Source organism: Abrus precatorius, unplaced genomic scaffold, assembly GCF_003935025.1.
Source record: "Abrus precatorius isolate BTA unplaced genomic scaffold, Abrus_2018 Scaffold9, whole genome shotgun sequence".
NCBI classification, from domain to species: Eukaryota; Viridiplantae; Streptophyta; class Magnoliopsida; order Fabales; family Fabaceae; genus Abrus; species Abrus precatorius.
This window is the reverse complement of record NW_020874439.1, coordinates 6501518-6526694: the sequence shown is the minus strand read 5'-3', so window position 1 is coordinate 6526694 and position 25177 is coordinate 6501518. Positions and strand designations below refer to the sequence as shown.

Below are 25177 nucleotides of genomic sequence, written 5' to 3'. Positions count from 1 at the left end.
AAATGTACCGGGAGCATTGCAGAGCCCGAATGGCATTCTCCTATATGCAAATGTACCAAATGGGCATGTAAAAGTGGTCTTCTCCTGATCCTCAGGAGCTATGCATATTTGAAAATAACCTGAGAATCCATCTAGGAAACAGTAGTGAGATTTACCTGTCAGGCGCTCCAGCATCTGATCTATGAAAGGTAGAGGAAAGTGGTCTTTCCTGGTCGCCTGGTTGAGCCTCCGATAATCAATGCAGACTCTCCAGCTGCTCTGCACTCTAGTGGACAAGAGTTCATCCTTCTCAGTCTTCACAACTGTAATCCCTGACTTTTTGGGCACCACCTGCACTGGGCTCGCCCATGTGCTATCTGATATCGGGTAGATGATGCCTGCTTGGAGTAGTTTGGTGATCTCCTTTTTCACCACCTCCAATATCATCGGATTTACCCTCCTCTGGGGCTGTCTTACTGGCTTGGATCCTTCTTCCAGCAAAATCCGGTGCATGCACAGGGAAGGGCTGATTCCAGGGATGTCAGCCAAGGTCCAACCAATAGCCTTTCTATGCTTCCGAATCACATCAAGCAACTGCTTCTCTTGGTCCTCATCAAGCTCAGTGGAAATGATCACAGGGAGCTTCTCACCTGTTTCCAAATAAGCGTATTTTAAATGCTCAGGCAAGGGTTTAAGCTCCAAGGTGGGAGGCTGCTCAACTGAAGGCAGTGCTTTAGCACTTTCATTTGAAATGATTTCTGCAACATTTAAACCACAAGCGTTAGATTCAATTATACTTGCTGTACTCAATGAACCACATCTAACCCTTTTGATTTTTCAATGTCATTAATGTCAGAAGTTGCAGAATCTAAATCCAGAAAATCAGCAATACAAATATCACACAAAGATGATTTAGTATAATATTCACAATTTTTAGTATCTATGGTATCTATACAATCAGAAAAATCAACGAAAGAGTCTCCTAAAAATTCAGCAAAATTATCATCTATCAAGCTATCAAGAACATCAATGTGAAAAACTGAATGCTCCTCAGGAGAGTGCTTCATAGCATCTAGTATGTTGAAGCGAACCACACTCTCTCCAAACTCCATAGTGAGAGTTCTAGCATGCACATCAATTTTGGTCCTGACCGTCTTCAAGAATGGCCTCCCCAAGATGATTGGTGCAACTCCTTTTATTGGCTCTTCTTCTTGCATGTCCAAGATGTAGAAGTCAGCAGGAAAGATCAAGTCATTCACTCTCACTAGAACATCTTCCACAAGGCCGGCTGGATTAGTAGTGCTCCTATTTGCTAATTGGATGATGACACCCGTGGGCTGCAATGGTCCAAGAGACAAAGATGTGAAGATGGATAAAGGCATAACATTAATAGATGCACCTAAATCAAGCATAGCATTATCTATCCTATTGTTTCCTATAGTGCAGGGAATAGTAAACGTCCCTGGATCTTTGCATTTCTCAGGCATGAAAGTTTTCTGCCTCTCAAAAAGAGCTGATACATTTCTCCCCATGTTCACTCTTTCATTACCCTTTAGACGCCTTCTATGAGTGCACAAGTCCTTAAGGAATTTGGCGTACTTTGGGATTTGGTTGATAGCATCTAACAAGGGGATATTGACTTCAACTTTTCTGAAAGTATCCAAAATTTCTTTATCAACCTCTTCTTGCTTCTTGCTGGGCTAAACCATTCTTTGAGGGAAGGGAATAGGAATAGACCTCTCCTCCTTGTCTACCACTTTTGGTTGACATGGTGTGGGCATAAGTGCAGGCTGCTCTTGGCTTCCAACTTCTCCTCCTTCACCTTCTGCAGCTAAAGTGCAACTGGGATCCTTTTCAGTAGGCATTTCTGGCTCTTGCATCACCTTACCAGATCTCAAGGTAATGGCACTCACATTCTTTGGGTTTGTGACAGTTTGTGCAGGGAGATTGCTTGAGCCTTGAGATTGAAGTTGATTAAAGGATGAAGCAAGTTGACCCATTTGATTCTCCAAGGTCTTGATACTTGCTTGAGTCTGTTGCTGGAAGACTTGACTCTGTTGTTGGAAATTGAGATTACTCATGGTGAGTTGCTTCACAAGGTCTTCCAAAGATGATTCATTCTTTTGAGGTGCAGCGGCTATTGAAGAAGATGCTTGATGGTGCTATTGAGATGAAGATGAGGGATGGTGATGTTGCTGGGCTGAATATGGCTTCCTTTGCCCAGCTTGATGCGGTTGGAAATGGTTGTTAGTTGGTTGGCTAGAACCTTGATGCTGTGCATTTCCTCCCCATCTTAAGTTAGGATGGTTCCTCCAACCGGGATTATACCTATTGGAAGATAAATCCCAGCTTTGTTGTTGCTGCGGCTGCTGAAAAGGAAACTTATTAGCATAAATATTAGCAGCATAAGCTTGAGGATTACCTTCTGAAGATTCAGTTTCCTGCAATGTGGGGCAACTATCAGTGAAGTGATCCGTAGATGAACAAATCCCACAAAGCATTGCTGGAATGGATGAAGGTGGAGGTGTATATGCAGTAGAATTCTTTTGAATGGATGCCAATTGTTTTACCATAGTAGCCAACTCATCTAGTTTATGCTCCAGCTTGTGTGAATCTGAAGTTTGAATTTCATTGACACTTCTGGACATAATGGAATTTTGCCTTGTAGCAAACTGTTGAGAGTTAGCTGTCATATTCTCAATGAGGTTTCTAGCGGCTGCGGAAGTCTTGTCAACTAGGGCTCCCCCACTAGCTGCATCGATCATGCTCCTATCCATTGGGTGTAAGCCTTCATAGAAGTATTGGATTAGGAGTTGGTCACTTATCTGATGATGGGGGCAGCTAGCACAAAGTCTCTTGAAACGGTCCCAATATTCATACAAACTTTCCCTCTCCAGCTGCCTAATACCACATATTTCCTTTCTTATTGAGGCAGCCCTTGAAGCAGGGAAAATTTTTTCCAGGAACAATCTCTTGAGGGTGTCCCAACTTGTAATAGAGCCAGGTGGAAGATAATACAACCAGTCTTTAGCCAAATCCATAAGAGAGAATGGAAATGCCTTCAATTTGACATGTTCCTCAGGCACACCTTGTGGTCTCATTGTAGAGCAAACAATATGAAATTCTTTGAGGTGTTTATGCGGATCTTCACCTGCAAGACCATGAAACTTAGGTAAAAGATGGATTAGGCCAGTTTTAAGAACAAAAGGGGCATCCACATCTGGGTATTGGATACATAAAGTATGGTAGGTCACGTCCGGTGCGACAAGCTCCTTAAGTGTCAAGTCATTTTCTGCCATTTCTAAAGGTTCAGAATTTAAAGAATGCAGAGAAGAATATATAGAAGATGGAGAAAATGGTGAAGATGGTTCCTCAATATGTGCAGAATTTTGTCTACTAAGGTTCCTAAGATTTCTATGGAATGTCCTATCAATTTCAATATCTGGAGGATATAAATCTCCCGGATTTGATCTGGTCATTCATTAGGAATTGTCTATGGAAATTTGAAAAGAAGTAAACTAATGAAGCAGTAAAAATGCAGAAAAATTCAGATCACAATTATGCAGAAAAACTAACATCTAAGTGCAGTAAAATAAAGTATTAACACCAAACAGCAAAAACAGAAAGAAATTGCAAACTAGGGAATAAAAATAGACAACACACAAACACAAATTCTGCAGAATTATGCAGCAGAAACAAGGTAATTGCAGCAAACGAAAATACAGTGTGGTAACTAAAATGCAGAACTCAGAATTCAAACAATATGCAGAAAACAGCAATTGATTCTACCTAAATGTAAGATATCTCTACTTACCTATGAAACTACAACTATATTAAAGTATTCACAATGCAGAAAACGAAAATGAAAACAGAGCAAATAACATGTTTATGAAAAATCAACACCAATGTTCCTCGGCAACGGCGCCAATTTGATGATGGTCTTTTTCGAGGTGTTTAAAAGATTTGTCGTAAATCCTCATCAAAATTTAAACAAATTAATGTAGTACTAGGGTAACCCTAGATTGTCTCCCATGAACATTGGTTATTAATCTTCATTAAACATGTTGAAGACATTAATTAAACAAGCAATTAAAATGGGGGTTTTGTGGTTTCAAATTAAAATAAAGAGCAATGAGCAAATGAGTTTAATTAATTCAAACAATAGAAAACAGCAATCCTTAGTTCATCCACATAAATTCTATCCTCATTCCACTCAAGATTTAACATTCATCCTCTCTTCCATGAATTAGGTTAATTTAACAAGCGAAAATCAACCTTATGGTCCCAACGAAATTACGCAATTTGTTAGGCTCTAATCTCTCATCCCAAAATTACGCAACCTTAGAATTAAACCTAGGATTAAGCAACTCTTAGTTTAGAATCTCCTTAAAATGAAATTAGGGTTAATTGAGCAATACCCCCCTCATTCACCATTAATTCAATTCAAGAGACAAGGAAGAAGTAATTCATGAAAGAAAGGAATTATATTATCATTAAATTCAAGGAACTCAAGAACCCATGTGAATTCACTAAGGATTACACAAACTTAGCCCTCCATGGAAATGGGGGTCAAAAACGCAATTGGGAAATGCAGAAAACTCATTAACATTAATGCAAAAGCAAGAGAAATGAGAAACCAAACCCTAGGTTGGACCCTTGGCTGTCACCCAAGGTTGCCCTGAGCTCTGGAAAATATCCTACTTTAGTAAAGAAGAAAAAAGGTTCAAAAAGTGTAAGAACTCCCTACCCTAATTTGGTAAAAATCTATTTATACTAAAGCTGGCGCCCTCCAAAGTTGTTACTCTCATTCTTTCATAGTAACCACGAGCAGCATCAGTTGGGTTTTTCCTCTCTGGAGTGATTACTATGAATATTCATAGTAGTTACGCGCAGCACTGGGATATTTTGGGTCTTTGGAGTGATTACTATAAATATTCATAGTAGTTACGCGCAGCACCTTCAATTTTTGCATGCTCTAGAGTGGTTACTATGAATATTCATAGTAACCACGCGCAGGTTTGGTTGATTCTGGGCTGCTGTAGTTGTCACTTTAAGCTTTGAAAGTGATCACTTTGGTCCCTTTGCTGGAAGTGGCTTGCTGTAATTGTCACTATCAATATTAAAAGCAGTTACTTTCACCTCAAATTCCTCAAAATCCAATGATTCTTCAAAATAAGCTTGGGAATCCCTGCCATATTATTCAAATGATCAAAACATGAAAAATAAACTATCTAAATCAATGTAAATTAACCAAAAACTAAGAAGCCTATATTATTTAGCCTAATTGGAATATTCATCTTATTTACGCTATCTAAGTCTATTCTTTTCTATAAAAAGTAATAAATGATGTATAAAAATTTAGTAAAATGTGGATTCATCAACTTTCTTCCTTTGATATTATTTATTTTGATTTAGCAGATATATTCAGAAGTTTTTGTTCAAAAGTCTTTGGGATTAAGTACAAGGATGAGGATGCATACATGTCATGTACTATTCGTAGGCAATTATACCTATCAAAAACTAATAAAGAGTATTTGAATTAAGAGTTCCCAAGTTATCCTCCCACAGAGATTATTTCAAGTACCAAGAATAACTTAATTTGATTGTTTAAACGTAATAGGATTGTAACAAATAAAAAAAAGAGCTTAATGTTAACAATAAATTAAAAGAACAATAACACAATGCGAGAGATTGATGCATTTTAAAATAATTATGTTTACAAAAATGGAGTCACTTTAATTTTTATTGAAAGTGACAAAAATTAAAAACCTTTTAAAAAGAAAAATGGTCTACGGATTTAAGAGTTTATTTATTTGAAGGGAATAATAGAAACGTAATCCCACAACACACCTAATTCATCCATCTTAAGTGTATACCGGAAGTAAATTGTGCAAATTTATAATAACTTTAAAAAATATATATTTTACCCCTTTGCAACAATTTAAAAGAATAAAAATATTGAAATATTAAACAAACAAATAAACAAATAAATAAGTTAATAAATGATTAAGAGACAAAAAAGAGAAATAAATATAAAAAACAAATTTACCCTAATGATTTTGTTTTGTTTTGTGACATATCTTCTTGTGCAATCAAAAACTCAAAGTTACATAATTCTTAAAAATGAATAAAAATGTAAACAAAAAACAAAAAAAAAAAATAAAGTTATCTACAAGTTTAAGACAACTAAGTTAACACATCAAATATCCTATTTTAAAAGTAGAGGGTTAACATAGGTTACCTAAGTTAACCTTTTATAAAATAAAATAAAAATATATATAATTTAAATTAAATTTAGAATTATCAACCTATAACAATTCAAGTGTCGCTAATTAAATTAAAAAGAATTAATAAGACATATCACTTAAGTTAATCATTTTTGCCTTAAAAAAAATATGCTTGTCTAACACTATAATAACAAAAAGAAAGAGAGAAAAAATAACTTCAATATGATAATTCATTCATCTAATTTTAACTTTTTTTTATCAAAACAATGACACTTAAGTCCATAATTAATATTAAAATGGAGACAGGAAAATAAATAATACATTTTATTGAATCGTGAACGATCAACAATATACAGAAGTAAATAGAAGCTTTAAGAACAAACATTTAAATTTTCACTTTTAAATAAAAGAGAAAGTGCTATAATATTGTTATACATTTATTTTAATTGAGGGTGGTGGATGCTCTTTTTGAATTGCACATAACAAATGAGAGTAAGAGCACCACAGGTCTCACACTTGTTTCTTGACTTAAACTCGTGACCATACTTTTGCTAAAAGGGATCAACACATTGTATCCATGTAGTTGCGGCTATCTAACAACTATCTGTGCTAAGGAAGACCTTGAGGGATCCCAGGGCAGTGAAAGTGTAAAATGAGATGCTAATAAAGAGAGAATGTAATAAGTTGAATAACTAATAAGTATTACTTTTGTATGAGCATGATCTTGTGACATGATGTTTTGTGGTATTTGCCTTATTTGTATGGTTGAATTGGTTGTGCATGTATGCTTGGTAATGAGAATAGAGACTCATCCTTACAAACATTTTCAAGAAACCATGATGACAGAACCAAAGGAAAGGATTAGGCTGATAAGTAGTTCTATAACTAATAGGCTTAATCATATATTTAATGAATACCAGAGAATATGCTTCTTTAGAATTGTTATACATGTTGATGTGGTACTTAGGAATACTAGTATGATAGAAATGGAACTATATTATAGTATCCATATTGATTTCCCTGTAAGTAGAATACAACACACTTTGTGTGTATATATCTTCTCCGGCACAGTTAGGACCCCAGCCGCTATGACTTACCTGTTTATATATCACGACCACAATCATCTGGGAAGACCTTCTAGATGGACTTTTGAGCGTGTTACCGGTAGGGAGGCTACTACTAACTCAGGTGATCGTTACCTTGAAACAGATGATGACCTTGATTCTAAAGACCTAGTAGAAATATAGAGTTGGCATGAGACCGATTAGTACTGGGTTCTCAGTGTCTAGTATATTTTGGGGAATGCTCTGGACTTAATTTGTCAAATTGATGTAATTATTTTAACTGTGTAAATGTTATTTTAAGTCCCATATATTTTGACAAAAAGTTTGTAAATTATTATACTTGATATGTATAAAATGCATGTTTAGTTCTTAACTAAGAAAATTTTGACTATGGATTATTACATTCTTTAAACTCATTGCCATGTTTATTAATATTGTACGCATTTGAACATTTTGTTTACAATGAACCCATCCACAATAAGACTTTCATTGTGATAAGTCTGTAATTAGGCCCTTTTCCACGGTCCATATATTTATGTTTAGCCTTTATTTTAATTGAATTTTACACTAATTTATATGTTGAATGTGCATTTTAATATGAAGAGGCCACAAGTGGATTTTGGGCCCAAATTAGTGAAAGATCAGAGCTTCGCAACAGTCAGCACACCCAAGCCCAATTATAAAGAGCTTTTAGGGTTTTTAAACCCTATAAAAGTGATACCTCAGATATCTTGAGAGACCTTTCACATCTTGTCTTTCACTCTTCGATACATCTTTCATCTTATGTTTCTTGCATGGAATCGCTGGTATACTCTTGGTGGGACTTGAAGCTTCGGGCGACCGTACTTGAAGACTGAAAAATCATCTCTTTCTAGCTTGCTTTTCTCTATGGCTTTGTTTATAATTATTTTAGTTCTTCTCTTTAGCATGAGTAATTAAGTCCATAACTAGAGCTATGGAAACTATTATTCATGAATTTATGGGATTTTAAAGTTTGAATCTATATTTGGTTTCCATTCATGACTAGCTTTTATCCTATTGCACATAATTATAATCCTAATTAATTATATCTTCAGGTGACCGTACCTCGATTAGTTAATAGATCTATAGGATAAAACGAGACAAAAGATTAGATAGACCAAACTAATTTTTTTCTTCCAATCGTTATTAAATTAACAACTTCATAGGTCGCTTTCTTCAATTGACGTCTTGCATGATCATTGAGAATCTTAATTTAGAAAAAAGAATATTAGTATTGCATGATAATTGGGTATTACTAGTATTTGTATGAATAATTGGTGATCATAAAGAAATCAAATTTAGAGTTAAACAGAAAAATAACATAAATTATTTAATGAAAAAACTCATATGCCCTAAGATCCTCTCCTATAAGTTTAACCAAGACGTGTGTTATATTATTTGTTTTTATTCAAGATTAATTTAATAATTAAATTCTAGATCTTACTTAATTTTACATCTTTTAAGTTCAAATAATTGAATTAAGAAATTCTTGGTAATTAAAAATAATTTTTATGGGTCGATAACTTGAAAACTCTTTTCAAAAATCCTTTATTACTTTTTGACGGGTACACTTGCCTATGAACAAATTAATTTTATATAATAATATTAAATAATACAGAAAATGGCATTTCCATCCTAAATAATTAATAAAGAATGTGATTTCTATACTTTAAAATTTTAGGATGTTACAATTACCTTTTTGTTTTTTATAATAATTTTTCATCTACAATCACACTAATACCTAACTGTGAAATTGTTATCAAAATAGATTAAATGACAATGATTTTATCATTTAATTTTTTATGTGTTTTGAAAATTATATTTTAGTTGTGGGTAAAAAAATTGTTGTTTAAAGCTTCAAACATTAGTTATATATTTTCCTATATAAAAATATACTAGCCCTGATATTGTTTTTTTAATAAGGCACCGTTGTCTTTTCTTATTAGATACTTTATAGTTTCTATGAAACAGTTATTATGTTTTTCATTTGTCCGAGTTAGTGGGAACATAAATTTAGACTAAAGTGGAGAATGGTAATAGGTTCAATGGTATTAATTAAGGAGAAAATTGCTATATTATAATATGTTTTTAAAAATTATGAAACTCAACTAACTTAAACTAGTTTTATTAGTTTAGTAATTCAGTTAAATTAAAGGTATGTGGAATGGAATAAAGAGAGAAATATAATAACACTTATTAGAGCAATTTGAACTATTTTTTAAAAAAACGTGAAGTGTTTTTTTTTCTTGGTACAGTAGTAATCTCATAAAGATCATTTCAAATTTCTCAATCAATTTTGAAGGGTTTTAAAAATAAAGTTTTTATTGGGACTAGATTTGTACTATTCAATTAATTGTAATCAAATATTCTTTTAAAAGATCTTGATCATATGCAGTCATTTAAATTAACAATTAAAATATGTATATAATACATATAATTTAAATATACTGAATACTAAATATAAATAACTCTGTTATAATATGGATACATTAACTAGCTGAAGTATGTTCTATTATTTTTTATGTCTTAAGTTATTTGTCATTATTTGAAATTTAAACAATAATATATAAGTGAATAAAAATAATAATTTTAAATATAAGAGAAGTATAAATAACTTGTTCAAAAATATAAATCCTAAAAGCTCTCTTGTTAAAAAAATACCCCCAAAAAATTGGTATATACAAGACACTGATATAATACAGAAACGTGGTCACAATAAATTATTATCTTGGTGCATGTGTAAGTATTTTTCCGATGAATTTGATTAAGCGTAGTGTGAAGCCATTAATTAAAAGCGACACTAAAACACAACAGCTTCATACTAAAATTTGGCATCGCTGTTCGAAGGAATGATTCCTCATACTAAAATTGAAGATTTTAATTTACCAAAATTTAAAGGTACTGAACAAAACATGCAACACTTAGTTACATTACAATCTATCGTATGAAAGTAGTAATAGATCACAATATCAGATTAAGCTAAGCTATAAACCCAGAAGATGAACTATATCATTAATGTATAAAAGTAAAGGCAAGAATAATTGTTACCAAAAGTAGGGCATATGAATGAGAAAATACTCAATATTTTCACTCGGCTACATAGCCAAATTTGGCAACTTGGTCTACCGTTTTTTCTATTTGGTCTAAACAATATGACCTTAAGTTAAAAAAAACCACCTTAAGACAAGATTTGGTTAAATAATAATATATAAACTTATTTTAATAAAATTGTAAAACATGACAATCGTACTAAAACAAAACTATCAAATAAAATCCTTGTAGATTGATGCATTTTAAAATAATTATGTTTACAAAAATGAGTCACTTTGAATTTTATTGAAAGTGAAAAAAATTAAAAAACCCTTTTGAAAAGGAAAATGGTCTACGAATTTAGGAGTTTATTTATTTTAAGGGAATGATAGAAATGTAATCCCGCAACACACCTAATACATCCATCTTAAGTCTATACCGGAAGTAAATTATGCAAATTTATAATAACTTTAAAAAATATTTATTTTATCCCTTTGCAACAAATTAGAAGAATAAAAATTTATTAAAATATTAAACAAACAAATAAATAAGTTAATAAATGAGTAAGAGACAAAAAAAAAATATAAAAAAAATTTAGCCTAAAAATTAGTTTTGTTTTGTTACATATCTTCTTGTGCAATCAGCAACTCAAATTTACATAATTCTAAAAAATAGATAAAAAAAAAAGTAAAAAAATAAAAACAAAATAAAGTTATCTACAAGTTGAAGATAACTAAGTTAACACATCTCAAGTATCCTATTTTAAAAGTAAAGGGTTAACATAGGTTACCTAAGTTAACTTTTTATAACATAAAATAAAAAATATATATATAATTTAAATTAAATTTAGAATTATCAACCTATAACAATTCAAGTGTCTCTAATTAAATTAAAAAGAATTAATAAGACATATCACTTAAGTTAATTATTTTAGCCTTAAAAAAATATGCTTGTATAAAACTAGTAACAAAAAGAAAGAGAAAAGAGATAACTTCAACAGAATAATTCATTAATCTAATTTTAATTTTATTTTATCAAAACAGTGACACTTAAGTCCACAATTAATATTAAAATGGAGACAGTAAAATAATAAATCTATTTACGTTTGAAACATGGGTGAAAGTTTAAAAACGCGTATTAGCCTATTTTATATCATTCGTTTCATTTTTTGGCTTTTGTGGATCTCTCCTAGTTCCTGGGTCCATGTACCACTCTTCTAACGCTGTTTCTTAATCGTTTTCAACCACTTTTTCTTGTTTTCGTATTCAACTAACAATGTGAAATGAAAGGTCAATTTTATAAATTATTTTAATTTAAAATAATGACATGATTACATGCATAAGAATAAAGAAAGAAAAGAAAATGATAAAGTTATACTTTAGTTTTTTTTTGCCAAACGCGTGAACAAGGAGTGGCCTACTTCACAGTGTTCGTTTCATTGTATAGATCTGTGCTCCTTTCCTCACTGTTTCTACACATTATTGCATTCCTCTCTTTGATTGTCAATATCAACCCTTCTTCATCTTCTCTTTCACTGATGGCCAAGTTTGAGTCAGTTCCGTTTGCTGTTGCTTCAAACCTCATTCACAGGTTAGCTTCTGCAGATTTTCTTGAATTTTAACAGAATTTAGTGTATATTTCGATTCTTACTCTGAGTTGTGTTAAGTTTAACTGCGTTTGTTAACTCATAAACTCAGTACCAAAGACTGTTATTAATTAATCATGTGTTTCTTTAATTCTTTCATATAAATTGTTTAGTTTCCAATTTAGTTTGTATTTTATTATATTTTATTTTTCTAATCTCAGTTTTTAACACAGTTTGATGTGTGTGTGTGTTTAAATTTATTTAATGTTTGGCATATGAAGTTTATTTTGTTGTATTGTTTTATAGTGTTTTTGTCTTTTCACCGTTAATGCAATAAAAGCTTTTTAGGAGATAAAAAAAATACTCTTATTATATTACAAAAAAAATTGATATTTCTTTTTTTTTTATTTAAGAATTTTATTTTTATGCTTTCTTTTATCTTTTTTATAAGTACCTATTTCTTCTCATAGCTTTTATTTGTCCTTATTTTATTTTTTGAGTTTTAACCATTCACCCTTTTATTTTTTTCTCAAGTTTCTATCTTCTTATTTTTAAAATAATTAGCATTTTAAATTTTGTTCACCGATTGATTATTTTGTAGTTTTTACTTTTCTACTAAATTATAATTTAACTGAACTCCAAGTAAATCATAATTATATTAAATTTTAGCAAAAATTTTGATTAGATTTATTAATTAAAATTTTAGAATTATTATTTTTGTCTATTTTATTAAGAGTAAATTACAATCTTCTATCTTAAAATTACACTATATTACCCTCCATTCTATTTTAAAATTAAATAATATTCTCTCATAAAAAATAAAATTTGTATCAAATTTTAATACATTTTAAGGTTTTTGTAAAGCGTTGTTAAACACTTTTATGTCCTAATTTTATTTTATTTTAAATTTTTTTATCTATAGTCTGATTTTCATCGGTTGTGTAAACGAAACTTAACACAACCAAATTTAACAACCTGAATAATTGGTTGTGTAAACGAAAATTATGGGTATGTTTATTATAATATTATGCTAGGAGAGTTTTAAAGCGATACTAAATATTATTGGTAAAATATTTTCGTAGATAAAATATTAAAATATATTCTTAAAAATTTAAATAATATCAGGTATATGAAATAACATTATTAGACAACGTTTTAAAAAGCATTATAATATTACCTAATAATAAAGTTTTAAATATAATTTATGAATGTGAATTTTAAGAACGCTTTTAAGAAAATTTTCAAATGACTGTACTTTTAAAAATTGATTCCATTTTTTACTATGCCAGTTGTTTTTATTATATTAATTATTTATTTTAATTCATTATTAAATTAAATTTTGAGAAGATTTTTAATTTAATTTTAATTTGAAATTTATTTATTTACCTCATATAATAAAATATTTCTTATTAATAAATATAATATTTAATTTTTTTTAATTTTATAAATTTGTTGAATTTTCAAAATAGTTGTGTAATATATATTTATAATTATTTAGTAAAAAATATTAAAATCAGTCGTATGTAATATTATGGTGTGTCAGTTAATATTTAAATCTGAAAGAGAAAGTTTTTAATATGACACCTATTAATATTTAGTACTATGAGTTTATATAAGTTTTATGTTCAGCCCCATAAATTTAGTTGAATCACTCAATTCAGGCAAAATAAAAACTCAAATAGGCTAAGAATGATACCAATAAAGTGCGTAACAATTTAAAATTGGCAAAGATACCTTCATTATTTGAAATTATTGGTTCCGTTATTATTTATTTTAATTAGATTCAAACATTTGTATTATACATATACATGTTATTCTTTGACATAATTTCATTTTTAACTAACCATAGTATTCATATTTTTATTTTATTTATTTTATATATAATATATAAATACTTAAAATATTAAATGATATTACAGTAATTTAAAATAAAAACTCAAACAATCGTAAAAACAAAAATCAGAAAATTTAAGTGTCTCCTACATTTTTGCGAACGAGAATTTCACCGTAGCAATATCGGCTGTGAGAACCCCGTCCTCCATTGTAGCTTTAATCTCATCTCGTCTACAATATGACTTTGGTAACAATATACGAATAAGTTTTGTTACAATTGCAAACCCTAATTGGAATTTCGAAAAGCCCCAAATTCTGCTGTGAAATCCAATCCCATAGCGAGCGATGATGAAGGTGCTGGATGCAGCTACTACTCTCAACACTCTTTTCTCGTGCCTTCTTTATTAACGCGCGGTCCGGGGAATCGTAGATTTGAACTCAGTTGTTCGAGTGTGTTGGCGTGGTCGGTGCCCACGACCACTTGGTTAGCCTCTGACGCTCTCCTGCATCGTCTTTGCTCACGTTCTCGCAGTGACAACGCAAACGCTCTCATCGGTGTACATCCAAGAATCTAGAAGTTGGAGAATTTAATGGTGGAACGGAGGTCTAGAGGAAGGGTAAAATTTGGTGGACATCTTGAAAAAGTTCTCAACAATTCCACATCATACTTTTTTACGAATTTTTCACTTGTTACTGGTGTTTCAACCTTGTGGCGGGTATTTCAACGGTGGGAGAAGGTGGTTGATGTTTTCATACCTCAAAAGAGTAATAAACTAGGACGTCGCTTTGGTTTTGTGCGTTTTATAGATGTGGCGGATGCCAAGAGTTTGGAGGCTAAGCTTAAATCTATTGTCATTGACAGAATGCGCTTGTCTATCAACTTGACGAGGCATGCAAGGGAGAAAACTGTGGGTACAAAGGTGTCTGCGGAGGGCAGTGAAACGAGACTCTCTTTTGTCACAGGAGCTACAAAGACGTCAGGGAATACGTATGCGGAAAAGCTTAAAGCACCCCGTCTAGTTGAGACACACATAAGGCAGAAGTGGGTGGAAAAGAAGAAACCTTAGGCTCACCTTGAGTTTGAGGTGAATGAGGGGCAAATTGAGGAATGTAGAGGTGTTATGGTTGGACGCCTTCATAGAAAACAGGATTTAAAAAATATGCGATGGGCTCTTCTGCGAGAAAGTATGTTGGATATTAATCTCACGACCATGGGTGATGATATAGTGTTAGTGGAATCTGATGCGAGGTAGATTTAGAGGATACAGTATCGCTCAACAAATTGTGGTGGGAGAAATGGTTCTATGATCTACGAGAATGGCACCTAAGTATGGTAGCTACGCGGAGGGTGACTTGGGTACAGTCTTATAGGGTCCCTTTGCCAGCTTGGAGTGAATTATTCTTCCGTAAGTTGGTTTCTTCGCTTGGTGATTTTATCCAGATAGACCAAGTCACGGCAGAAAGACGACGATTGGATTATGGGAGGATACAAGTAGGTACTACCATTGCTAAGCTTATCAAACAAAACATTACAATGAAAGTCAATGATCGTTTTTATTCAATAGTCATGCTTGAAGAGCATGCCTGTGACGTAGTAGCCGCAACAAAGGAAGGCGTGGCTAACTCTTCTGAGGATGGCAATGACTCATCTGATGTTGGTTCAATGGAGTTGGAAGCGTTGGATAACTATTCTAGTGAGGAGGAGGGTGTGCTGCAAGGTGATATCAAAAGTAAGGGTCATTTGGTTGATTCTGTGATTAGGGGTGAAGTGTTAGCAAAAGGGTGTTTGGTGGATGAGGGTTTGGGGGCTGGTGGTATAGATGCTATGGGTCCGACGGTGGCTATCTTTGATGCTGTGAATGAGCCTTCTGAAAATGTAGAGAGGGGAGTCCCAATAGCAAGAGATGGGTTGAATTTGTCAGACCCGTTTGGATTAGATGCATTGATTTGGGAAAATCCAGAATCACGGAATATGAAGACAATTGGGACAGCGCAAGTCGACCCCTTTCAATCCAAAATTTTGAAAGAGGGGGTCAATGTGTGTGAATCCCTTCGAAGGGCACGCTCTGTGAAAGGTAGTCGAGGTAATGAAGGAGGGAAGAGACATAAGAGCGCAATTTTCATAGAACCCCCTCAAAAAAAACCTTAAGAATCATAACAAAGAAGCGTCAATGCTATCACAACTTAGAAGACAGGTATCGCTACCTGATGAAATATCAGCTAATGCTTCCAAGAGCTCCTATAACTCGCATCCTTCTAACCCTTCAGTGGAGGTGGGGGAGCGAATGACTACTACAAATTGTGATGATGAGGTAATGGCGTCGAGGTTACTAGACATTGGCAAGAAGGTTGGTTTGGTTGTACATAGGAATGATAAGCAGGTTCGAGAGAAATTGATTAAGATGGAGGTACGTGATAGAACGATTGTGAGAGAACATGGGGTTCGCTTTGATTCTAAATGAAGATTGGCTCATTTAATTGTCGAGGGCTGGGGAGCGAGGTAAAGCAAAAGAAGGTGTGTGAGATTGTTCGCTCTGAAGGTCTGGAGTTCTTGGCAATTCAGGAAACAAAACTTGAGACATGTAATAGTAATTTATGTTCGTGTCTGTGGGGTTCTGTAGATTTTGATTGGTGTGTCTTGCCCTCCATTGGCAGAAACGGGGGTATGCTTTCACTTTGGGATACTTCCAAAGGTAAAATACTTTTCTCCTTTTCTAGTACTGGATTCCTAGGTGTTTGCTTGCAAGTATTGGCTACTGGAAACCTATGTGTTGTGGTGAATGTCTATGCATCGTGTAGACTAAGTGAGAAGAGAAAGTTATGGGATGATTTGCTCATGACAAGAAGGGGTTTTGGCAAATTTATGTTGTGTATATTGGGTGACTTCAATGTTGTGAGACAGGTGAAAGAGAGGAAGGGTTGTCAGGCAGACCATGGTATCTTTGAAATGGATGGCTTCAATTCTTTCATTCAGGAAATGGAACTTGTGGATCTTCCACTTGTGGGTAAAAAATTTACATGGATAAAAGGGGATGCTTCTATGATGAGCAGGTTGGATAGAATCCTTGTTTCTAGTTCCTGGCTTGATTACTAGGGAGATGGTTTCATTCAAGTTCTGAGCAGAGATGTGTTTGATCATTGTCCTATTATTCTTACACAAAGTGGTTAACTGGGGTCCGAAGCCATTTTGATTTAATAATTGTTGGCTGACTCATAAAGGAGTTGTGGAGGTGGTTAAGGAAGCATGGAAAAGAGATATTAATGATTTACCGAGCGTCTCTGTTCTACAGAATGAGGGGCTTGTTAATGCTTTTTCGAAAGAGAAAGTGGGAAGGATGATTTTGGAGTGTGAGGGGGATAAAAGTCCAGGGTCTGATGGTTTTAATTTTGTATTCCTTAAGAGGTTTTGGAGAGTGATCAAGGAAGAGGTGATGGGTATGCTTACTGAATTTTGTAGAAATGGGAAACTACCTAGGTCTTTGTTATCTTACTTTATAGCACTTGTGCCAAAAGTGTCTTGCCCACAACAGATATCTGATTTTTGGTCTATCTCATTATTAGGTTGTCTTCATAAGATTGTTTCTAAGCTTTTAGCAAATAGGTTGAAAGGGGTTTTGGATTCAATAATTTCAGAAGAACAATCAGTCTTTATCCCGGGAAGGAACATGTTAGATAGTGTGCTTGTGGCTAATGAAGTAGTTGATTATGTACAGAGGTATAACAAGAGGTGTTTTGTGTTAAAGCTTGATTATGAGAAGACTTATGATTCAGTGAAGTGGGAATATCTTTTGTTTATGTTACGTAGCTTTGGATTTTCAGAAAAATGGGTCAGTTGGATGGAAGCTCGTGTGTGGGGTTAGCCTATCAGCTTTGATTAATGGTTGTCCTACATTGGAGGTTCATATTGAGCGGGGCCTAAAACAGGGGGATCCTCTTACCCCTTTTCTTTTTCTTGTGGCAGCGAAAGGGTTAGGAGTTCTTATGCAGAAGGCAGTGGCTTGTGGGTTGTTCTCTGGTGTGAAGATTGGGGTAGGGGACTAGATATTTCTTTGCTGCAGTTTGCGGATGACACATTGATTATGGGAGAGGCTTCGGTGCAGAATTTGTGGACTTTGAAAACAGTATTGCGTAGCTTTGAATTAATGTCAGGTATAAAAATTAACTTTCATAAATCTTGTGTATTGGGGATTAACACTGGTGATGACTTTGAAAACTTGGCTGCGAAGTTCCTACATTGTAAGATTGGTAGTTTCCCATTAAAGTATCTCGGGTTACAGTTAGGTGTTAACCCGAGAAAGCCTAATGTATGGAAAGGTGTGTTAGAGGCTCTTAAAAAGAGGTTAGTGTCTTGGAAGCATAGGTATTTATCGATTGGAGGCAGGGTGACTTTGATTAATGCTATTCTTAATTCTATGCCATTGCACTTGTTATTATTTTTTAAGGTGCCGAAGTCGGTGATAAAGAAGATTGTCACTATCTAACGGAATTTTTTATGGAAGGGTGTTAAGGATGGATCTAAAATTCCTTGGGTGAAATGGGAAACGGTATGTAGACCGCGAAAGAATGGTGGCTTGGGCATTAAAAATGTGCAGTGGTTTAATTAGGCGCTTCTTGGTAAATAGTTATAGCGAGGTGTTAATTGTCCTAGTTCATTATAGGTGCAGGTGTTGCAATCTAGATATGGAAGATTAGCTTCTTCTATTCAGCGTTCATTAGTTTACAACAGATATTCTTTGTGGTGGCGTGATTTGCTGGAGGTTATTCATCAAGGGTATTCATGGCTGGATAAGAAGTTTGATAGAAGTGTAGGTGCAGGTTTACACACTCTTTTTTGGAGAGATAAGTGGGTAGGCGGGGTGTGATTGTGTGAAGCATTTCTGCTATTGTTTGCGGTGGCGAGAAATGCTGAATCATGTGTATTGGAGAATGGTTTTCATGATGGCACTAGGTGAGTTTGGGATGTTAGTTAGCGAAGAGGACTCTTTCAACATGAGATCTCAAGCTTTAATATTTTGTTGGAGCTTGTGGAAAGAGTTTCAATTAAGTTATTACAAGAAGATAAATGGGTATGGAGGGCAGATTCTTCAGGTTGTTATTCAGTGCAATCTACTTATTCATGGCTATTTGAACTTTTTGGTGGTCCTAATAGTGTAGATCAGTGTACAACAGATGCCTTGCAAAGGCTATGAAAAGGGAAGGTCCCTTTTAAGTGTCTAGTATTTTCTTGACAACTGTTGTTGAATGCACTTCCTTGTAAAGGTTTGCTGATTGATCGTGGGGTTCAAATTGATGATATAACTTGTTGCTTCTATCATGGTTTGGAGGAACTTCCAACCCATTTATTTTTAACTTGTTGGCTTGGATTCTCACTAGCCTTGCTTTAAGATTTATCGACTCACTTGCTTTCTTGGGTTGGTGTTGGCTGTAGTAAAAGAGAAGGGATATGCTTATTAATTGTTTGGGTAAATACAGTGTGGTCTTTGTGGTTATATAGAAATAGAATTGTATTTTTTAATGGTGTTTTAGATGGGAAGGATGTCCTAGATTCTATTATTCTGAGGTCCTAGAAATGGCTATTACTTGTTAGTAAAGGAAAAGCTATTATGTTAGCTGATTGGTATTTGAACCCATGAAATTGTATCCGTCTTAACTTTGTATAAGTATATATTTGCGTTTTATTTCTTTGAGTAAATAATATTTTTTCTGTATATATGGGTTTTGAGTTTCTCTTGAACTCTCTCTAATAATATTTGTTTTGCCTATAAAAAAAATTGTAAAAACAAAAATATATAGAAACAAGAATAAATTGTATTAACTAAACAAAGTAATAGATATTATAATTTAGATAAATTATAGAAATAACAATATTTAAATATTTAAAATAACTAGTTTTAAAGTTTGATAGAATGAATTAGAGCTGTTTAATAATTAAATTTATCTTAGTAGTCTGTAGGGAATGTGGAAATGATGTTTCATATGACGTCTATGGTCACAACATAGGTCTCGTTTAGTAACTAAGATTGACGTAAATGTTCTAAAAATCAAATAAAAAAATTCGATATCTTATATAATTTAAATGAATTAAACTTGTAAAGATAGATGTGTGGTCCAAAAAAAAATAAGGAAAGAAAAAAAAATAACATGACATAGTTGTATTAAAGTTTTGAAATGTCACCGCAGTTGGAAAAAGTTAAGTCTAGTTTAAGAACATGGCCAGTTAAGAAAAAATAATATAACATATATATTTGTTTTTACTCACTGCATTTCTCTCCTTCAATATCAATATCAACCCTTCATCAAATCTTATTTACAGGCTAGCTTCCCCAGATTTTCTTGAATTTGGACGAGAGTATGGTGTGATGGAAGGGTTAGAAGAGCTCAAGAACACTGTTGAATCCATCAATGATAAGCTTCTTGATGCCGACGATAATCAAGATCAAAACGGTGGTGTGCGAGTTTGGATCAGAAAGTTCAAAAAAGTACTTCATCATGCAGATGACTTTTTAGATGACCTCGCTATCGAATTCAGGAGAGACAAATTGGGTGCAGCAGAAGGAAAAGAAGTAAACAAGGTACTTCTTTCCATTTCATCTTCAAATCAAATTCCTTTAGACAATGAAATGCCTGACAAGATTAAAGAAATACGAGAAAGTTTTAATGATGTAGTAAAAGAAATGAAGGATTTGAATTTAAGCCCAAGATCAGGGGTAGTCAAGCAGACTAACCGTGAATGGAGGGAAACATGTTCTTTTGTGTTGGAATCAGATATCATTGGAAGAGATGACAGTACAAAAGAGATTATTAGTCTGTTGAGGCAACCACATGAAAAGCAAAGAGTTTCTGTGATTGCTATTGTTGGCATTGGTGGTTTAGGGAAGACAACACTTGCTCAGTTGGTGTATAATGACATGGAAGTGAGGAACTCTTTTGAAATGCAAATGTGGGTGTGTGTCTCTGATAACTTTGATGTGAAAACTATTCTGAAGGAAATACTAGAGTCAATTCTAGGTGTCCAAGTTGAAGACAAGTCATCGTTAGACAAATTGCAAAGAGAACTTCAGCAAAAAATAAGTGGTAAGAAATATTTGTTGGTCCTGGATGACATTTGGAACGAGAGACATGACAAATGGGCTGAATTGAGAAAGTACTTAATGTGTGGCGCTCAAGATAGCAAGATTTTAGTGACAACTAGAAGTAAAAAGGTAGCAAAAGCAATGACCGCTAGCACTTCCTATCTTTTGAAAGGTTTGACTGACGAGGAATCTTGGAGTTTGTTGAAGAACATTGCATTTGAGGGTGATTCTAAAGGAGTAAATCAAAATCTAGAATCAATGGGGAAAGAAATAGCTAAAAATTGCAAAGGGGTTCCATTGGCAGTTAAAACGCTGGGAGGCCTGTTAAGAGAACAAACTGAAGAAAGAGAATGGGAGAATGTTTTACGCGGTGGCTTCTGGAAATCATGTGAAGAGCAAGATAGTATCATGCCAATTCTAAAACTCAGTTACCACAACTTGTCGCCAGAAATGAGACAATGTTTTGCTTACTGCTCTTTGTATCCCAAGGATTCAAGAATTCCAAAGGACAAGTTGATTCAGTTATGGACGGCACAGGGTTACCTTGAATTTTCAGCTGAAAAACACAGCATGGACGTGGAAGATATTGGTAACCAATTTGTAAGCACGTTTTTTCTGAACTCATTTTTTCAAGACGCTGAAAGTGATAAACACGGCAGGATCATTAGATTCAGAATGCATGATTTAATGCATGATCTTGCAATGCTTGTTGCTGGCAATGATTGTTGTTACTTGGATAGTATGGCGGAAAAGGTTGAAGGTAGTCCCATGCACGTATCTTTGGAATCTAGGGCCATTCATTTATTGAATTCATTAGATAAAAGCAGGCTGCGAACTTTGATTTTGCCGGATCATCGCAATTTTGATGAGGAGGAAGTGCCTGTTGCCAATTTCAAATACTTGCACGTCTTGAAGATTTCAACTGATTATTTTCACAAATCGTCTGATTCAATTGAAGGATTGAAGCATTTAAGATATCTTGGTTGTGCTGGTTATTTCCCCTTAAATGGGATGCGTGGGTTGGGAAAATTACACTCGTTGCAATTCTTACCAGTCTTTGATGTAAGTAGCCAGGAAACAGGCTATGGCACACTAAATGAATTGAAAGATTTAAACCAGCTGAGGGGAGAATTAAGAATTGAGAATCTCGATTGGGTGGGAAACGTGGCTCTGGAATCACAGGATGTAAATTTAAAAGAAAAAAAATTCCTTAAATCCTTGACTCTAGATTGGTATAATGAGTATTATGATGAATGGCCAAACCACACCCGTGACTGTGACAGTGACAGTGACAACTTACAGTTATTAAAAAACCTTCAGCCCCACAGCAATCTTAAGCAATTGAAGGTGAGTTATTACCGAGGCGTGCATTTCCCATACTGGCTTTCTCTCCTCACAAATGTTGTTCACATCTCTCTCTTTAGCATTGGATGCCGCTGTCTCCCATCGATGGAACGTCTCCCGTCTCTGAAGTCACTTGAGATAAGATTTCTTGCTGAATTGGAATACATATATCTTTCCGAAGATTTTGCAGTAACCTTCTTCCCCTCTTTGGAGAGCCTCGTATTATCATATTGTTCTAAGCTAAGGGGATGGCGGAGGAGGAGGGTGGGATATGATATCAATGATTCACATAATCTCTCCTTAACTCTTTCATTTACTAATCTTTCTCAACTAGATGTCTATTCCTGTTCACAGTTGACTTGCATGCCTACTTTTCCAAAAGTCAAGGTTTTAAAATGGGGTCAATATAGTGCTGCGGAGCCATTAATAGCAACATTAAACACAACATGTTCAGCTGACTCATCTTCATCCGCTGCTCCTCTTTCTATGCTCAAAGAACTTACGATTTCTGATCCTACCAAGTTACCAAAGGGTTGGATGCAAAATCTGATTTCTCTCGAGTCTCTTCAAGTTGAACGGCATGGAAGTGAAACGCTAGAGGAATTTGAAACTGGCTTTAAGGATGGCACCGACTGCCTTCCTTCTCTGCGAAAAATGAACGTGTCTTCGTGTGTAAGGCTAAAGGCTTTGCCAGATTGGATTTGCAATCTCTCATCGCTTCAACATATCGAGGTCTCATTCTGCCAAAAATTGGAGTCGCTGCCCGAAGGGATGAGTGGTCTTACCAACTTAAAGATCTTTGAGGTCATCAACTGTTCCCTCTTACTTGAAGAATGCCGAACACAGACAAGTGCTGTTAGTCGCCAAATCGCACACATCCCACAAATTATCCTTCGTGAAAAGTGATGATAAAGGTACTCATCTGATTCTGATGCGTATTTAAGTTATTTCTCATAATCAAGTGAAAAATTGCATGCTATTAGTATTTAAAAATAAAAGTCTAGTAGGAAAGACACTGATGGGTATTAGGTACATTGACTTTTCATTCAAGAAATCAGTTTTACTTAATTATTCACATTTTTCTTTTCTTTTATTCAAAGCACAACTACTATTTACAATAGTTCAAATGCTGTTTGTCTTAGTCACTCAACCTAAGAAGGATAGTCTACAATTGCCTTGAAAATGTCAAAATGCAACACAATTAACCAATTTCAAAAGCAAGAATCTAACCCCAAGACTTATGATCTCAAATTTATAGTGCTGCTCTTCAAATTGAGGTTTAACCTCATTATTAACTTGTGCAATAAAAGTTGATAGTAAAAAATTGAATTACTAAATAACATTAATTTTAATTAAAGAATAAGATCCTAAATATTTACATAACAGTACTAAGTTTTTTCATACTGTTTATAAATTATTGAAAAGAGTGCTATAGTAAATGTAAGTCTAGAAAAACACCTCATTTACAATGTATTGAACCTTTTGATCTATACATCAACGCATTTAATTCAATCAAAACCAATTTCATTAGGATTCATCCGTGTTTCAATCTAATAGCATTTCTACCAAGCCAAATGCAAATCTCGAGTTTACAATAATTTAATAAATAAATGAGTAGAAATATATTGTTACTGTGACAGCAAAATTAAAATTTGCCTTCATGTAGATTTCATCTATCTATTATCTCACCCAATTTCTATCTATTGTTAATGGTCAAGGAAAGGCTCTATACGCCCCAAGATATAAGCTGAAAGTTCAAGATGACATAAAATTGGCTAACGTGAGGCTTACTATTTCATCAAATCCATTTTCTCACTGTAACTAACTTTTTCCACCCCATACACTCATCACACACCTTTCTTAATTCCAATGGAGACTTAGATTTAGGTGTATGAGATTGAGGATACATTCGTAAGACTTCCTTGGCTCAGTCTGCTCAACTGCTTTTGTGCTTTTGAGTTTGAGAACCTTGGTCTAAATTGTGTTTGTGTTGTCAACTCCAAAAGAAACCAATTGTTTAATGGACAGATAAAAAGTTATCCTATAGAAATTTTAACAAAATAAATATGTTGCAAGGTAAATTGTTTAGGATTACTATTTTTGGATGTACATTATGCATCAAGTTACATCACATCACAGTGCTTTCCCAAATAATATATAACCTAGTTCTGATCTGCTACTACATGCATGCCATTCCATGAGAACATGCACATTTCCATTTCCTAGTCAACCTAGTCAATTTCTCTTCCAGTATTAAGATGATAACACCATTATTTGTCACCTCTTGCACACATAAATTGGTACTAATGTATGCTATTAAGGGTCTATGCATGAACCTTCCCAAATAAACCACAAATGCTGGAAAGTGAATAGGTAATATCATCATAATCCTTGTCAAGGTTGAATACTTACTAACAATGCGACGAAAGAATCAGAAGCTAAAGAAATAAAAGGTGATCCCATGGCATGGATCTCACTCTTGTTTTGTACAAGAATCGTAAAGAAATAAGTGAAATGCAATCAACTCTTCTTTAACAAAAATGCTTCACACTTGCCTTTCTTGCCTTCTGCTCCTTATATAATGCGTTCCTAGCAGTCTTTCCTATCTTCATTCTTATCTCTCTCAATAACTCTTTCTTCATTCTCTGCTTCGTTTTGTGGTTTAAAGATGAGTCAGATTCCTGAAGAATGCTTAAGCAGAAGATGAGTGAGTTTGCAAAGGAAATGCATGCGGACCAGTTTCATAGCGCAAGGACTAGTTGCCCCTTTTACAAACATCATTAATTTGTTTATGTTATTTTCCTAAGACGACCATTTTTGTGTTCATTTTTTAAGAGTAATTTTAGATTATTTTCATTGAGGTGTTCTGTTTCTGTTTGTATGTCATCCAAAAAAGAAGCTAAGGTCTCATGTGGAGTCATTTTATTGTTACTGACCCAACATAGTAAATTTGTTATCATGGTTTATGTAAATGGAACCTTCAATTTATTTATTTTTTCAAGTTATCTAATTTTAATTGTT

The 25177-nt window shown here is 33.8% G+C and overlaps 1 protein-coding gene and 1 non-coding gene across 2 annotated transcripts; both read left to right on the top strand.

Moving 5' to 3' along the window:
• The first annotated feature begins 2089 nt into the window (after positions 1-2089).
• LOC113850680 (putative disease resistance protein RGA1) lies at positions 2090-25177 on the top strand. The gene is made up of 4 exons (XM_027481243.1): positions 2090-2222; positions 11731-11911; positions 20053-23070; positions 24825-25177. Exons 1-3 carry the CDS (start codon positions 2090-2092, stop codon positions 23060-23062), a joined length of 3324 nt encoding a protein of 1107 aa, XP_027337044.1. The 3' UTR covers positions 23063-23070; positions 24825-25177.
• Positions 2803-2907, top strand: LOC113851713. Its single transcript, XR_003502281.1, has one exon. It is a non-coding gene; the product is annotated as a small nucleolar RNA R71 (small nucleolar RNA).

What these genes read in the sequence shown, in the direction of transcription:
- LOC113850680 (XM_027481243.1), top strand. Translation starts at nt 2,090, where the DNA reads ATGATTCATTCTTTTGAGGTGCAGCGGCTATTGAAGAAGATGCTTGAT. An exon ending in GCTTGATGCGGTTGGAAATG is followed by an intron (nt 2,223 to 11,730) that starts GTTGTTAGTTGG and finishes CGCGTGAACAAG; the next exon opens with GAGTGGCCTACTTCACAGTG. An exon ending in GCTTCAAACCTCATTCACAG is followed by an intron (nt 11,912 to 20,052) that starts GTTAGCTTCTGC and finishes TCTTATTTACAG; the next exon opens with GCTAGCTTCCCCAGATTTTC.